Raw genomic sequence first — 17,878 nt, 5'->3', positions numbered from 1 at the left:
CCATGGGTTGTCAGGAGAATTTTTGTTTCATCCAAAGCAAATGCACCATTAGTTTTAAGATAATGGGCCAGGTTTTTCTTTTTTTGCATATGGAGTCTCCACATTAATTAGCACAAAATAACTTCTAGAAACCTATTGATTAATTTATACGAATACAAGTGCTGACTTTTACCAGTAAAATATGCTTTGAAAGGAGATTGTGGTCCTTTAAACACATAACTCCAGTATATGTTAAAGAGGGATATTAGGCACAAAAAATATATTTTTTTAAATCATAAGGCTAAAATTTCATTTTTTTTTTATAATCACTACATGATAACCTTTCATGAAAGTCTGGATTTTAAAGCTGTTCAAGTTTTAGTTATTGCTTACATTACTTGTAACTAAATAGCAAAGTTGATTTTCCCATCAAGAGAATTCACTTCAGTGGCTAACAGTGACGGGTCCATTTACTCAGTAGTAACCTTCTTATAAAAGAATTTTCTACATGAGTAGAAATTAGAGATGTCCCAGATCTAATCATGCCAGGGTAAACCTGAACCAATCACAACATTTTAAAATAATTGAAATCTGGTAAAAGAAAAAAATGATTAGGTTTTTCAAATGTATTTCTCTATTTCTAAGTTTTAACTTAATTGGCAGCTTTTTACAGCGATAGAAATTCAGCCCATTTTGACCTGGCAAAATGTTTTGTCAAAATATGGTTTTGCAATCCATCGAAAATTGTTACTTTACGCTTCAGCGCATGCACACTTCATCTTTGCTTGTAAATATTGTGGATCTATGACTATATTGAGTACTGGTATTTAATAGGGTGCAGTGAAAGCATCAAAATAAGCTTTCTCATAAACAAGCAAAATAATTTAGCCACTTAGAAACATTGGAGCAATCAAAACTGTAATGGATGAAGTTATTGGAAAACAGCGGTAGCAAAAACCGATAGACGCGGGTATCAGAAAAAGCTTTGGTAGCAAAATCTAACGGAACATGTCATGTTATTCAAGTCAAATCTGTGTTATTAGTAGGTTTCAGCCAAGTGTTTGATACTAAAATGAGTGGGAGCAAGGACTTGTTACTTGGACAGGTATGAACAAATGAACTTTTGTTCTTCTGTGTTTGATTCATTGATTAACCTTTATCTGGTGATTTTTAGCTTGATAAAAACAACTTTTTTGTATATTTATTGAAGACTTTCAAGTGTCTTTTGAGTTTTTTTTTAATTAAACAGCTCGCAACAGATTTACTGTGAACAAAATTTCTCTAAATGTCCACCTAATTTGAAATGTTCAGGCCTAAATTGTTTTGTTCTGTTTAGAAATGCTTGTCTTAGGTTCTTTGAACTCGTCTTTGATGTTTTCAAAAACATACATGTACACAATTTTTGCCAATGTCTAAAGTCACAAGTCTTGGTCATGCGTTAATAGCCTTAGGTGGTTTTCAAAAACTATGCTGTAGGTTTGTACGCTGTACATGTCCTTCAGCATGACCGGACGTTTCGTCGAAAGACGTTTGGTCCCCGGACGTTTGGTCGACCGGACGTTTGGTAGAACGGACGTTTGGTAGAACGGACGTTTGGTAGAACGGACGTTTGGTCGCCGGGTTCGCTCGCTGTCAAATTATGACAGAGAGTTTACTGTTGATATTTTGACATTAGATATTTAGATATTAAACTCTCTCTCTCTCACTCTCTCTCTCTCTCACTCTCTCTGTCTCTCTCTCTCTCATAATTATAATTTTGAGACCTGGTTTCAACAGTAAGAACCCGGTGACCAACGTCCGTTCTACCAAACGTCCAGTCGACTAAACGTCCGGGCACCAAACGTCTTTTGACGAAACGTCCGAGTACCGTCTTTCAGTATCCAAGACAAAATAGACCAATTTTTTGGCTCCTCAAGACATTAACTTGTCATACGTTAGTTTAAGTTAGGATTACCTTATCATCAATATAAACTCAATGACAGACATTGACATCCAATCCATTTTAATGCCGGTGAGTGAATGAATAAAAGACTAGTCGCCAATGCGAGGACAGGGAAATCAAGGAAGACCGATATACATCGGGACGACAACAGCACTAAACATCTGCCTCTCTCCAATATTCTAACCTGAGATGACAAGATCTCCATTGAGGAACAGGGTGATGCCCACCAGCATGAGGAGGCCCAGGGTGAGGATGTAGGGCCTTCGCCGCCCCCATGAAGATCGGCAGTAGTCGCTGGCTGAGCCGATAACAGGCTGCAGTAGGAAACCCAAGATGGGGCTGATCAGCCACACCAAGCTGTAAAGGCTCCGTGGCAGGCCCACGCTGAGCAGCACGGGCGTGACGAAAGCCGCCTCCACCGCGTAGCAGAACTCCCTGCCGAACATGACCATGCCGTGGAGGATCAGGCGCCCCCGCGATCGCCTGGGGGGCTCCACTGCCCCAAAGACGGCGCCCTCGATGCTGTCCACGTAAAAGTCTTTGGAGCTGGTCAGATCCTTCGAGTCTCGGTGCGAAGAGCTCCTACGCTCGGCGGGCTCCGGGACCCGACAAGGCTGCTCTAACCTGACGGCAAGCCAGGAGGGACAAATGAGCCTCTCCGAACAATTTGTGTGCATCATTTTCGGAATGTTTTGAAGGGAAGACAAAACCAAACAACCCTTGATAGGTTGCATCTGAAAGTCAGGGTGGAGGCGTGGCAAATAGAGCCAACCTGAGAGGAAGATATAAAAATTTAAAACAAAATTAGAATTAAGTTTAGTGTAAGGTTAGATTAAATATATTTTAGAGTGTGTCTGCATCGTAATCCAAGTTCATTTAAATTTGTTTATATTATGTTGTGAGCGCTGTCACTCTCTCTCGCTCCCTTCCGCAAAATCCGTCTAATTTTAGTAGTACTATTAAACACATTAGTTATCTGTTACTTTGTTAATAGATGGCGAATTAGAACAAATAAAAATGTTTTTCCAATCCAATATCCTGTTTTGGGTGTTTTTTCAGAGGGTTGGAACAAATTAATTCGTTTTTTGTTCATTTCTATGGGAAACGCTCATTTGAGTTACGAGTAAATTGACATACAAGCTCAGTCCCGGAACAAATGAAGCTCGTATCTCGAGGTACCACTGTACGATCAAGATGAAATGCTCCCCCCACATAAATGATAAAATGATTTCAGTATCGGCTGTTCGTGGTGTACACAAAGATCATTTAACACATCCACATATCCAAGATGGCGCCATTCACACGGGAGCCAGTGGGAGTAGCTCTGTACACTTTTATGTTTTTCGTGTTTTACAGCCTTTCTATCTTTTTTTGATTACATTTTAATATTTCTTAATACATCCCCTTTTACTTTACTTTACTTTATACTTTTTACTTTAATGTTTTTACAACTTTCCTTGTTCTGTTAGCCTGGCTTCTTTCGGCTACTTCTTTTTCTGGAACCATTCAGCCATGCCTACGCTGTCACACACACGGGACTAGCTGTTACAATACGCACCAGAAGGAGCAACATTTACCATTTTCATGCCGCCGGAGTTTCGGAGCTGGACGAATGTGCCGGGAGGAGAGGCAACGCTTCTGACCAACCATTCCATCGTGGGATAAGATGGAAGAGCTGCCGGCGCTTACCAGGCCGGAAACGGAGTCGAGGGGTTCTACTCTGCTACTGTTGTCTTCAGCTCCAGACTACTGAGGAACTGTGTGGCTCTGCATATTCTCTACCTCGGTCACAGTCTGCAGAAGTTCCCCATCTTGTGGAAGACTTCGTGTGTGTGGTTCCAGTTTTTGCTTCCATTTTCCAGTTTCCATTTACTTTGATTTGCGTTGTACTTTTTGCTTTTGCTTTGTTGTTGTGCGGCCTTTGCGACTGTACTGTCTAACTTATAATTATGCCTTTTCTTGCTACTGTCACAATGAAATTTCCCAAATACGGGATGAATAAAGTTATCCAATCCAATCCAATTTAGTAATGGCAAAATCTCAGCAAATTGGCCTTTGAAGGAAGCCAGGAAATTAGAAAAAAGCCTCTCTTCTGGCCAATTCATACCAAAGTGGTGAGGTTTTTTTTGTTTTATTTTAAGGGGAATCATACGGGGACGCAAGCACTGTCTACTGAAGATGTTATTATGAATAAGTGCAGCTGGATGTAAAAAGCAAGGGATGCTGATGTTATATGACATCAGCAATTCATTTTTGTTATTCACTTCAAAGGTCACTTTAGTTGAGTCGAGTCTGACATTTGATTGGATTCATGCTAACAAATTTGAAATGTGTATTGCCCTGTCTTCTGGGGGAAACATAAAAAAGAGTTATATTTCCTGGGAATAACATTCAGTACCATTTGAGTTCAATGACTCATCCAAAATATTTAATTTTAATAGCTTGGTTCAGCCGGCGGGCGTCCAGGGGGCTGAGTGGTTAGCGCCACCTGGGTTCAAATCCAGCTTGGGCCACCTGTGTAGAGTTTGCATGTTCTCCCCAGGCCTGCGTGGGTTTTCTCCATTTTCCAAAAAATTAAAAATTAAAAACATACACTACTAAAAGTTGTGACTGTGAAAACTAATCTTTTGAATTTAGTGAAGTACCCTGAGGTAAGAGTGGGCCTTGAAAACCTCAAAATTGTCGCAAGGCGTGAGCATCGAACCCACAACCTTTGTGTTGAGAGCCAAGGACACTACGCCTATTTCACATTTCGTCATGACACATGCACACATGGTGGTGTAAATTCCACTTCTAAGAACAATAAAACAATCCAAGAAAATATTCTGCTTCAAGCATTGATATTGCAGTGTTTGTGGGGGGTTTGGCCTTTGGTGTACTTCACCATGCTTGAATTAGTTTAAGCTAGAGATTTCACAGCCTTGCCACATGCTTTTGATGCGGTCTAACATTTCCTTTGAAGCTATCTGGGGAAAGATTATAACAAAACTTTTAGGGGTTATATTAAGGCCTTCTTGCTGCTTGGAGTCGCATTAGAGAGCTACGTCAGAAGGCGTGAAAGTAATCTCACACCATTATCCACCCACGCCATCCTGCTGAAATCGGTGGCATGCAACAGAAAGGAAAATATACCATTCGTGCTTAAAAAATTACTAAAAATGTTTTGCCGTTAATTTCCCATTTTTCATCTACAATGGGGTTGAATTCCGAGGCAGTTAGACAAAGAGTATTTCATGTAGATCTGGAAATGTTACAAAATGCAATGTTTTTTTGGAGTCATCAAGGTATACACTGCCAAAATCCACCTACAACATTACAGAAATATCAAAAATGTGTTGAGTTTACCTTACAGAACGATGGTAAAATTGTTATTACAGCATTCATTTAATAGATATTAGATCTGTTACTTTAACATGTTCAATTTGAATGGTTCATTTTGGACATAAACCAAGAGAAAATAAAAAAGGTAAGACGGCTAACGGTTTGAGTGGTTCTTATGCCTGCATGCAGGAGTTTGGTCACAATCCGTCGAGTGAGACAAAAGCCGGGATTGTTTTTATGTATACCGTATTTTCTCGAATATTGACTGCCTCCATGAATAAGCCGTCCCCATTAAATTGCCTTAAAATTGTTGAATCTTACGATTTCTCTCGTATAAGACGCCCCCTGATTCAGAATTTTAATAGGAAGTACAAATGTTACTTTGAATTGAAAATCTTAAGAAAAATCATTGCACGTGGTATGTCTGAGATACTGTTTGTATTGCTTTTTGTAATAAATGGCTTACTCTTTACGACCAACACATTATTACTTGTGTAAATGCAGTATATCATAATAATATAGAAGAATACATTTCATTTATTGTGTCACTTATTATCATTAGTCTGCAGTTGAACTGGAGCTAATCCCGCTGAGTGAAGGCAATGTACATGCTGTTCTTGCGCCAATCAGAATAAACTAAATGAAATACATTACCTAAATACGTCTATCTGACGCCTTGGATTGCATTTAACATTTTGTATTAACGTACATACATGCACACACAGTAAGACATGCATGAGTGATAATGCTTATTCAACATCATATATATTCAAATAGCCTTACTGACCTATATTTGCAAAGACGTGTGCATCTTTTTTCCAAGATGGCGCCGTCACGCGGAAGCCAGTAGCAAGGCAGTAGCTCTGTCCACTTTTCGTGTTTTACAGCCCTTCTATCTTTTTTTTTAAATTAGATTTAAAAAACCTTACAAACACCGTACGAGTCGTACGGTGTTTGTAAGGTTTTTTGGGGGTTTGTAAGGGGAATCAATAATCATTTATAAGGGCAGTTATCGGCAGAGGTTGACAGGTATGTGACTATACCTATGTGTCGTCAAACTGTGTGATAGCAGGAGTCGTGAACACAATTGATAAAGGCTTGCTTATTCTTTTCAAAACTCAAGAAATGTGTTAGAACTTCCTGGCGAACGAGGGTCGAAGGCCTTCGAATGAGGACCTCACTGCCAGAGCTGCTTTGCAATAGTCACAAATGAATAAGTGCCCAGAAAGGAAATTCATAGGTTCACCAATAGGCATTCCCAAATACACGCGCAAATAAAGACAACATTCTGGATTTTTCTTGCAAGGAGAAATTGAACCGTTCAAATCTAGTCCCCGGTTCGTTCTGGCGTCAAACGCTTCTTTCCTTGTTTAATAACTTCAAGGACCCCAGTTACAATGAATGTCTCAACTCTCAAGGGAGGGGTGGGAAACACAAATGAGACGTCAAATAGTTCTGTGCAGCCGAAGGATCTTCTCCACATTTCAGCAGTCCAAGTGGATTCGGCTTCCCTTTTGTTTAGTCTAATTAACGAGCAAAGCATTTACTTCGTTGCAAGCAGGCCTTTTAGATGTAGTAAGTGAAGCACTTTCTTCATTGCAAGCAAATATATGCTAATGTAAGACTAATAAGCCTAACAGAAATTAAACTAAAATTTTGCCAAGAGCTGCTACCCCGCTGAGGGTGGCTGTTGTGTCCACCTAGAGCGCAGTGTTTCCCAGTTGTGTGTAAAATATTAAAATCTGCCACTTACACATTATTGATTCAGTTTTTATTCACCATTTCTAGAGCATCCCTTCAGGTTTGTACTAAAGGCATGCTTTTTAATTAGATAGCAAATTGCTCACCACAGTACAGAAACGACAGGAGCAGAAACTGGAGCAGTGCTGCCACACCCAGGCCCTGGCCTCCAGGGGGCGTGCTCTATTATGATTGTTCCTCATTGTGAGTTTAGAGTTGAAATGTATTGATTATTGTTTTCAACAGACAAAATTATTTGTTACAGTTTTGCCTTTGTAGTGTTACACTCTACAACACCAGCAGTGAGCATCTTATTGATTTCTGAGGTTTTGTAGCCATATTCCTTCAGGATTTCCATCGTGTGCTCTCCGATAATCGGATCAGGGTCAACGGAAGCCTCTGCGGGGGTCCGGGAGAGTAGTGGAGCCGGCCGGGGGCTTTCCTCCCCATTGGAGTCCTTCACAAAAGATCCCCTCTCGCTGTTGTGCTGGTGGGAACTCACCTGGTCAAATGACAACACGGGGGTCACGCAGGCGTCTGTCCCGTCAAAAATTTGAGTCCAGTCTGCCTGTGTCTTGGAAGCAAAGCGTTCGGAGAAGATCTCCCGGAGTTTGGGCCAGTCTGAAAGGCTCATCTGAGGTGGTAACTGGGCCTCGTCCAATTCTAAGCCTATGGGGATAAAAATAGTCACGTAAATTATGGTTAAATAGTAGTCTAATACTGGAAGAATTATGACCAACAAGCATGTTAAGGGATAATTAAAAAACTGAATTCAGCTATTGAGACAATATGATTAACTCAACTATGTAAAACATTATACTTGATCTGATCAGTGTTGGTTTAGCGTCATCAGAGTACAGATTTTTTTAAGGTATTGTAAACATTAGGGTGGTTTCAATTGCTGTTGCCGGTGCAAAAAGGCGCTATTAAGCCAGAAATAGATGTAGCTATAAATCTAGGTAATAGCAATGGTAAATTTGAGGCTTGTAGCGAATGGGTATATAACGAACGATCAGAAGGGGGAAAAAATTACTCTAAAAATGATTGAATTCACAAGCCTGGATGACATTTTTCTGTACTGTTGCTGGATTAATTTCTCTGTTTTCACACTGACACATTTTGTTACATGGACGCGTTCTTTTCCCACGTTCATAACCAGAGCTATATCAAACTATACAATTCTACTCTTAACAATAAAGCCTCATGTAAATTCCATGGGTCGTCAGGAGAATTTTTGTTTCATCCAAAGCAAATGCACCATTAGTTATAAGACAATGGGCCAGGTTTTTTTTTTTTTGCATATGGAGCCTCCACATTAATTCTCACAAAAGAAACCTATTGATTAATTTATACGAATACAAGTGTTGACTTTTACCAGTAAAATATGCTTTGAAAGGAGATTGTGGTCCTTTAAACACAACTCCAGTATATGTTAAAGAGGGATATTAGGCACAAAAAATATTTTTTTAAAAATCATAAGGCTAAAATTTCATTTTTTTATAATCACTACATGATAACCTTTCATGAAAGTATGGATTTTAAAGCTGTTCAAGTTTTAGTTATTGCTTACATTACTTGTAACTAAATAGCAAAGTTGATTTTCCCATCAAGAGAATTCACTTCAGTGGCTAACAGTGACGGGTCCATTTATTCAGTACTAACCTTCTTATAAAACAATTTTAAGCGCACGGATAAACTAAAATCCAAAACACCTCTCAGCATTTGCTTGTAGAACTGCGGCTCAATGGCGCCCACTGCCACATGTTTGTCGTCGGCGGTCTTGTACGTGTCATAAAAAGGAGCGCCACTGTCCAACATATTCTCTCCTCGCGGACGATCCCACATGCCGATGCTGCGGGATTTCCACACAAATGAGCCCATGTAGGCGGCACCTTCAACCTGGATGTAACAATTGGAACAACAAGTGTTATACTGTGTGCCCTGTTTAACACAAAGTATTGAACAGTCCAAATATTTTATTCCTGTCGGCTCGAGTAAAAACGGGGCGTTAGTGGAATGCTTATATTATTGGCAAAGATATGAAATGAAGAAACAGTGGTATCATTTCAGAATTTGAGTTCTAATGCTAGGCTTTGCATCCAAATCGTGTAAACTGTGTAGACGTAATATTCATGTACCATATTATCTAGACTATAAGTCACACTTTTTTAACTAATCCTCAAGTGGGAATTTCATGTTTTTATTTTACTCTCTAACCAGTGATAGCCAGTTTTTTTAGGCTATATTCTATGGGCAGCAGGCAGAGGACTCCCTAAACCACATGTGTCAAAGTGGCGGCCGGGGGGGCCAAATCTGGCCCACCGCATCATTTTGTGTGGCCCGAGAAAGTAAATCATGAGTGCTGACTTTCTGTTTTAGGATCAAATTAAAATGAAGAGTATGGATGTATATTAAATTTCCTGATTTTCTCCCTTTTGAATCAATAATTGTAATTTTTTAATCATTTTTTTTCTGTGTTTTTAGTTCAAAAATCATTTTGTAAAATATAAAAATATAAAAAAAGCTAAAATATAAATTGGTTTAGATCTATAAAAAACGGAATATTCAGGGCTTTTAATCAATTTATATAAAAAAAAATCTAAATATTATATCTAAAATGGTCCGGCCCACGTGAAATCAAGTTGACGTTAAAGCGGCCCGCGAACCAACCAGAGTGTGACACCCTTGCCCTGAACCATTCATGCTCACTCTCACACCTAGGGACAATATACGTGGTGTTCAACCAGCTTACCCTGCATGTTTTTGGGATATGGGAGGAAACGGAGTACCCAAAGAAAGCCCACTCAAGAACATACTAACTCCACACAATGAGGACCAACCTGGGATCGAACCCTCGACCCCAGAACTGTGAGGCCGATGCCTGATCACTCCATTACCGCTTTTAGACGGCTTTTAAACTCTAAAAGTTTTCCCTTATCAAGGAGAAATATTTATAACTATATGAATTATCTCAGAAAACGAATATCAGTATATTGGTTTGGGAAATGGTCTCTACAACATCAAAAAATTAAGCAAAAGAAGGAAATATAATCTTTATATTATAAGTAAAATGCAATTTTTGGGAAGCATCAATCCTCTCAATATCAGGCAGCCAAAGGGTCAACATTTTGTACCTGGTTTCTGATAAAACAAATAATTGCCTTCCCAAAGAAAGTAAAAAGTAAAAGTTTTAAAAAGCTACATAGAAACTTTATTTGTGAGGTCTCTGGCTTTTTGCTGGTTTCAGGGGAAAAGGTTGAAATGTCGACCATCTCCAATGGACAAAAACGGCCTATACTTCTTAAGGAACAACTCAAGTGGAAGAGATAAGGCAAGTGCTCTCCTGTCTAACAATTGACATGGCCGCTGTAAGAACCTTGTGTCCAGTGACCATGGTGAATTGAATGCAATGTCATGGCTTTTAAATTACAAAGAGCAATAAGAAAGGGAGCCATTCAGACAGAAGTAATTTTTTTGCTTTCGGTTCAGGGAGGCAAACTGACTGGCCATAGAAGAAAAAAAACATTACAGATGTTCACGCACTTATGTAACTAAAAAAAATAGCAAGAAATAGCACAAATTTGCCGAACAAGTATTTTTTTTCTTTTTAATTAATATGTATACTGTTTTTGTGGTTCCGGGGTTTGAGTATTGTTTATGTATATGTCCCGTTCCAGTCATTGTCTCCCCTCGTGCCCACTGTAAGTTTGGTGCTTTGCTTTTGTTCTTCCTTTACATTTTTCCCTGTCTTTTTTAACGGAACAAATTTTTGTTATTAAAGAATAATAGGTAATTCTCCGTTTGCTCTGCACCACACTAATTTCTAACAGTACGACCCGACAAGGGGCAGACACACACCGACCGACAAATGGTTTACATCATGGGTGTCAAAACTATTCCACAAAGTGGGTGCAGGTTTTTGTTTCAACTGATCCAGCACAGACAAGTTGAACCAATGAGAATTCTTCTGAAACCCACAGCACCTTACTGCAATCAAGTAAGTGAAAATGTGTCCTCTTCATTGGCTGGAATGAAAACCTACACCTAGTGCTGTTCTTGACGACCGGTTTGAACACCTCTGGTTTACAAAGACAGACGGGTTGACAAGACAAGCAGAAACAGGTGAGTGACATGAGAGGCAACAAGTAAAGAGAGACTAGTGGTGGGCACCAAAAGGTGATATCATTGGGTAATCACAAGTCACACAGAGAGACAATGCAGAGTTGCGTGTAACCTTGTTTCCTGCCTTGTAACCTTGAGCCCCAAACTGATGAGGAAACATTCTTGCTCACCATGCTAGCATCGATGATCTGCCCCTTTCCCGATTTTGTCCGCTCCAGCAACGCTATCACAATGCCAAGGGCGCAGGTGAGCCCGCCGCCCGCAAAGTCCGCCAAGAGATTGAGCGGTGAGTACGGCTTCTCTCCGCTGCGACCCAGGTGGGATAAAAGCCCTGTGAGTTACCAAAAACCAAACAAACACACAATGGGAATGCGGAAAATAGATAGTGTGAAGTGAGGTGTTACACACAAACACGTTTTTTTAATCCCAAATTAAAATACTTCAACCCCTCCTCCCAAAAAGTCCCTTGTACCTACATCTCCAATTAAACAATTAAATATTTTACTTACATTGACAATGGTACAAAAATAATGACAGACTATAATCATTACAGAACTGAATAACAAATAGGTCCATTTTACCAGCAATGACGACAGCCAAATATCTGAATGTGGTAATTTCACAATAATTGAAAGTTCTGGGCAATGTTCCCTCTAATTTTTTGTTTGTCTGGGCAGAAAGACAACCTCCCTGAGCACACTGAGTACCAGTGTGAGCAACATTATCATTGCTCGCTATGCGCACACACCAGTATCACACCTGCCATAAGCAGGTGCATGTCTATAACACATCAATGATTTAGTAATAATAAAATGTAATGATTAATATCTATGAATGGGTGGCCCGGCGGATGAGTTGTTCGCGCGTCGGCCTCACAACTCTGGGGTCCTGGGTTCAAATCCAGGTCGGTCCACCTGTGTTGAATATGCATATTCTCTCTGGGCTTGCGTGGGTTTTCTCCGAGTACTCCGTTTTCCTCCCACATCCCAAAAAGATGCATTGTAGGCTGATTGGACACTCTAAAATTGCCCCTAGGTATGGGTCTGAGTGTGCATGGCTGTCCGTCTCCTTGTGCCCTGCGATCGCCTGGCCACCGATACAGGGTGTCCCCCCGCCCCTGGCCCAAAGTCAGCAGGGATAGGCTCCAGCACCCCCTGAGCGAGTGATAAAGTGGATAAAGCGGTTCAGAAAATGAATGAAAAAATATCTATGAATAAAACATCTTCATAAATTGCATTATAATATGCACAAATCTGACTTAAATTTTACCTTATTTTACACATCTGTCCTCACTTCTCATTCTCGTTCAAATGACTTTTCTGCTGAACGTGTCACTTGAGATAGTAAAGTTTCCATTTATATGCAATATTTTCCATGATTTTGCTTTGATTTATTTAATAAGGGATAGCACATATTAATGAACATATTTATATTCATGTTAATGAACATATATATGTAAGATTGTAGCCGAGGGCTAATTTCCATTTATATTCCATTGTGTAGGTTGAAGACAAACGATCACACATACTAGACACACACGCACGCACGCAATCACACACACAGCAGATTTAGACAGTTCTCACCTGATTTCGCCGCTTGTTCTTCTATTTGCATAGTAAAGTAAAAAGGAATGTATTAAGAAATATTAAAATGTAATTTAAAAAAAGATAGAAGGGCTGTAAAACACGAAAAACATAAGAGCGGACAGAGCTACTGCCACTGGCTCCCGCGTGAATGAGGAAAGAGGGGAAAAAAGTTTGGATTTTATTTTGTGTGCGCCATATGATTGTTGCTGCGCGGAGAAGACGAGAGTAGTGCGCAATTGCGCACGCGCGCAGCTTAGAGGGAACATTGGTTCTGGGGTAAAATTACATTTTTATATTCTCCGGACTTCCAGGAAAAAAATGCTGTCCAATAACATTTATTTTGAAATTTCCCAATCTATGTTATTGGAATACAGCAAAAGAAATTTGGTATAATTGGAAAGCTCTGAATGTTCTCTATAGAGCACAAAACTTAATGCGATTGGATGCACTGGGTGGGAGATATTTAGGTTCACAAATGTCCTCTACAGAGGACAAATTTGCACTAGTGGTAGTCAGGATGATATATAATAAAGGGACCTCATAATCACTCAAAAAACTGATAAATTTGGGGATGTTCCCGATCCGATCACATGATCGTAAATCAGGCCAATCGCGATGCTGTTCCCATAAGCAGCCTCTCACATACTCATCCACCTGGACGGCTGCATCGGGAACCATCTCGTATGCTCGTATCTCAAATTTGTCTCGTATCTCAAGGCAAAAACTTTCTCTGAATTTTCCTCTTATCTCAACTATGTTGGGACATTCTTATGTCAACGTAATACGGTGTGTAAATTGAGACTCAGGTCCTTTTTTTCATTCATTTTCTGAACCGCCTATTCTCACAAGTGTCGCGGAGGGTGCTGTAGCCTATCCCAGGCAACTATGGGCACCAGGCAGGGGACACCCTGAATTGGTTGCCAGCCAATCGCAGGGCACAAGGAGACGTACAAGCATTCAAGCTTGCACTCATACCTAGGGGCAATTTAAAAACATGCAAACTCCACACAGTGAAGACCAACCTGGGATCAAACCCTCAACCCCAGAACTGTGAGGCCGACGCGCTGACCACTCGGCCGCAACTATGATCCTGTTTTTTTAAATTATTTTTATTATATCGGGCTGATTAGTTGCGGACTTATTGTTGCAGTAGATTACATTCTGGCCAGTAGAGGGCATGCGTCTCCAAAAGACTTTAACCAGAGGTGTTCTGTAACATACTCATGCTTGTTTATTTGTGTTTAATGAACCAAAGTAACAATTGTTTTGTGTATAAACTGAATTTCACATCAAAGAATGTGATAACAAAATTGTGAAAAGCTGTGGTGTTTACGTGCGGTCATACCTGACATTGCCAAGTAATTAATGTCATGTCCGGCTGCCGTGGAGTACATTCCACTTTGTCCATATCCTGTCAAACGTGCGTACACAAGCCCGGGATTTTCCTTCAGCAACTCCTGAGGACCAAGACCGAGTTTCTCCATCACACCTAAGAAATCAAAAAAAGCTGGGGGGTTTTCCAATCACAATCTTTTTTCACTAAATCACCACCGTGAGTTGTCCCTGCCAATGTGTGGGTGAGCGTCAACACAGATGAAAAGCCCTGTCTGTGAAAAGCGCTAAATAAGTAAAGCTGTTTTGCTTTGGTGATATGCTATCTCTTGTATTTTTTTTTTTTTTTACAGTGCACTGACATGCTCTTGCATGAGAGGGGAAAATACACCACCAACAAAATTTGCCTCACTCTATCGCAGCAAGTGTTACTTTATTTATTAACTAACTTATTTATTACCTATTCATTTATGTCTAAAATGTATTTTTCTGTGTCTGTATTCTCACCCTCTTGCTACTGTGACAGTGACATTTCCCGAATACGGGATGAATAAAGTTATCTAATCTAATCATAAACAAGGTGGGTCTGGAAGGTATTCCATGTTAAAAGCAGTGTTCAATTTACTTTTGAAAAGTAGAGTTATAGTTATTGCTACTTCTCTGAAAAAATAACAAAGTTGCGTTACTAGATACTCAATTGTTATACGATACTTTCAGGAAAAAAGGAGGAGTATAAAATAATATCTAGCTGACCACCAATTCAGGGTGTCCCCTGCCTGGTGCCCATGTTTGGCTGGAATAAGCTCCAGCACCCCCAGTAATGTTTGTAGTATTTCCACCCTGAAAAGTCTCCACCCTGTGTCAACCACACTCTCAGCATTCTTTTGTTTAAACAGAATTTTGTGTGCGTAAACTGGGTTTGTCTGTTAATGATACTAGTAAGGCTCACACTACTGTCAAATTGTCTCTGATTATCTTACCCTGACATCTTGCCCTATGTTAGTCAATCAATAACTTCTTCCAAGACATGCTTAGTTCACGTTGGAGTGAGAAGATGAGCATCCACAGCCAGTTCAAGTAAAATGGACATCTATCATTCGCCATAGCAGGCAATGATATAAATTTGCATTACTTTTTTCCCCACTTCCATTTTGCAGTACTTACAGGTAAATATTGGTAAATTTGGGATAATTTCCTATTGCTTTGAGGGACATTCAGGGATGCTTTTCTGCACACAACTCGCAAACATCCGGCTTTGCGGCACCCTTGTCAATGAAAGCAATCAATTATGTACATATAGTATGAATGAACTGAAGTGCCCATCAGTCATTAGAGCCCTGCTCTAGAGGGTTGTTCAAGAACCCAACGATGCTACTGAGACCCCACAAAGAGAGAACAGCGGAGACTTCTGTTAATGTCACACACACTTATGTACTTGCCAATGCAACGTGCTCTTGAACATTGCCTCCAGGCTGAGGGTTTGGGAGCAATGAAGTTTGGGGATGATGTTTCGTTGAATAAAAGTCAAATGTGTTGCTAACATTGTGTCTTACCTCCATTCGTAAGTACAGATAAAGATTTTTCATTTTGGATCGGTAAGTAACACGGGTAACACTTGTAGAATAACTATATAGGGGGGGCCTTATAGGTTGAAAAATGTAAGGCGTTAAGTCAGAAGTTTAAGTAAAAAAATTGTTTCATTATGCAAGTATGTAACGGCTTTAGTTCCAACACTGGCTAATAGCATAACTGAATGCATACATTCTTAGTCTGGATTTTCATGGCCCCACCTTTGCGGTATGGCTCCAGGACAACATCTGACTGTATGCAGAGGTTCCGAAGCAGGGCGACGCCCTCGGAAGTCTTCAGGTTGATGGCCACCGAGCGTTTTCCACGGGCCTGCGTGTCCATAGAGAATCCGGCCTTGGTGCGGTCGACACGGATCACCTTTGCGCCAAAGTCAGCCAGGATCATGCCACAAAATGGCGCCGGAGCCAAACCCGCCAGTTCGACCACACGTACACCATTCAACGCCATGTTGAAAACACTAAAAGATAAAAATGCCCATTATTGTATTCAAGTAGTAACGTCGATTCTGAAGTGTACTGTAAAACCAAAAGAGTTCAATTAATTGGCAAGTTTCAGCAAAATTCCAAGACATTGCTATAATGCTCGCCATTTCGATTAAATGCACCACAATGGCGATTACGTTCTGTATGAGAACCTTAATAATATTCTCATATTTCATAGTTTCAAGTGATTTGGTATTAACCTCTGGTTTGAGCCACAAGTACATAGGGTTGGGCGGCCCGGCGGATGAGTGGTTAGCGTGTCGGCCTCACAGCTCTGGGGTCCTGGGTTCAAATCCGGGTCGGTCCACCTGTGTGAAGTTCGCATGTTCTACCCGGGCCTGCGTGGGTTTCCTCCGGATACTCCGGTTTCCTCCCACATGCCAAAAACATGCATGCTAGGCTGATTGGACACTCTAAATTGCCCCTAGGTATGGGGGTGAGTGTGCGAAGTTGTCCGTCTCCTCGTGCCCTGCGATTGGCTGGCCACCGATTCAGGGTGTGCCCCGCCTCTGGCCCGGAGTCAGCTGGGAAAGGCTCCAGCACCCCCCGTGACCCTAATGAGGATGAAGCAGTTCAGAAAATGAATGAATACTCAGGGTTGGAATGAAACCCTGCACCCACTGCAGCCCTTGACGACTAGTTTGGACACCCCTGCTCTAAACTCTGTACTTAAACGAGTTTAAAAAAATTTCCCTTTCCAAAACTGGACTAAATAAATCGCCTTTCAACCTTCGATGGAGAAAATGGATTTGACATGCAAGAAACTAAGTTACGAATTTGGTTTGAATTTAAATGACCACCATGTGCCCTTTAAGAAAAAGTGTCCGGAGTCCTTTGAACGCACCACAATTAAAAACAAACTTACTGTAGCTTGTTTCCCCCAGAACCACCTAGTAAATCAGTACCCTATTACCACTGCGTTAATATTTGGACACAAATGCAACAAAGTCGAACAAAGTCCAAAGTCACATGTTAAGATTATCAGATCCGTGGAACTTTTCCACGCATTCAACGAAGTCAACCAACAACTGTATTCTATCTAACATTTCACAACGTTTTATAAATACAAAATCAACCAACAAACAATAAAAAAACAGAAACAAAAGTGAAATGTTTAGGCATGCTAACCTTCACTTGTTTTCAGGTGATCTCAGCTGTCGAAAACAGGACAGTCGGTAGTTGTTGGGCAAAATGCGTACGCAGCTAGCAGATATCACGTGACCTTACAGTCACGTGATTATGTCAAGAGTGTTTGTTTATTTCAAAGGGTGAATTTCTGCTCAAGCACGTGCTAGCAGTTGTAATCAACCGAATAAGCAGTGCAATTTTAATTATGGGGATTAACTGTCGAAATTTAGACGTACCAAACTTACATAGTAACAAGCTGTTTATAATAAGAGTGTATTTATTTACTATTAGAAGTCCTACTAAAAAGTTTTTCATCGGATTACAAGAACACAATACCAGGTAGGCTGTGTATCAAACTTTAAAATGTCAACTTTACAATTTTTCCTACCAAAAATGTATTTCCCCGTTTTGCATGTTTTAAGGAATCTTAAATGTTTAAACTATTTTCTTGACTTCCTTAAATAAAAGAAGGGTTGATAAGCATCAAGTTTGAGACCCCCACCTTTAACGACACAAGGGGGCGCTATTTGTCCAATCAAAACTACACCATTCCCAACAATTTTCTGGGCTGTGATTGATGTAGCATTTCAGGAAGAACATTTTTGATATTTTGAGCATAGAACACTAACAAATAATAGCAATGCAAAAAAAACAGT

The 17,878-nt window shown here is 40.3% G+C and overlaps 1 protein-coding gene across 1 annotated transcript; it reads right to left on the bottom strand.

The window, feature by feature from the left end:
- Positions 1 to 6,991: 6,991 nt before the first annotated feature.
- On the bottom strand, positions 6,992 to 17,342 carry amacr (alpha-methylacyl-CoA racemase). Its single transcript, XM_077623623.1, has 6 exons — positions 17,223 to 17,342; positions 15,813 to 16,069; positions 14,036 to 14,179; positions 11,275 to 11,435; positions 8,695 to 8,881; positions 6,992 to 7,651 (listed from the first exon to the last, which is right to left on the bottom strand). Exons 2-6 carry the CDS (start codon positions 16,057 to 16,059, stop codon positions 7,242 to 7,244), a joined length of 1,149 nt encoding a protein of 382 aa, XP_077479749.1. The 5' UTR covers positions 16,060 to 16,069; positions 17,223 to 17,342; the 3' UTR covers positions 6,992 to 7,241.
- Between the last annotated feature and the right edge of the window lie 536 nt (positions 17,343 to 17,878).

This window comes from Stigmatopora argus, chromosome 16 (assembly GCF_051989625.1).
Source record: "Stigmatopora argus isolate UIUO_Sarg chromosome 16, RoL_Sarg_1.0, whole genome shotgun sequence".
Lineage (NCBI taxonomy): Eukaryota > Metazoa > Chordata > Actinopteri > Syngnathiformes > Syngnathidae > Stigmatopora > Stigmatopora argus.
This window is presented reverse-complemented; position numbering and strand designations above follow the sequence as displayed.

Coding starts and splice junctions, on each gene's coding strand:
- amacr (XM_077623623.1), bottom strand. CDS start 16,059: ATGGCGTTGAATGGTGTACGTGTGGTCGAACTGGCGGGTTTGGCTCCG. Junction 11,436..14,035: donor TAATTACTTGGCAATGTCAG/GTATGACCGCAC, acceptor GGTAACTCACAG/GGCTTTTATCCCACCTGGGT. Junction 8,882..11,274: donor AGATCATCGATGCTAGCATG/GTGAGCAAGAAT, acceptor TGTTACATCCAG/GTTGAAGGTGCCGCCTACAT.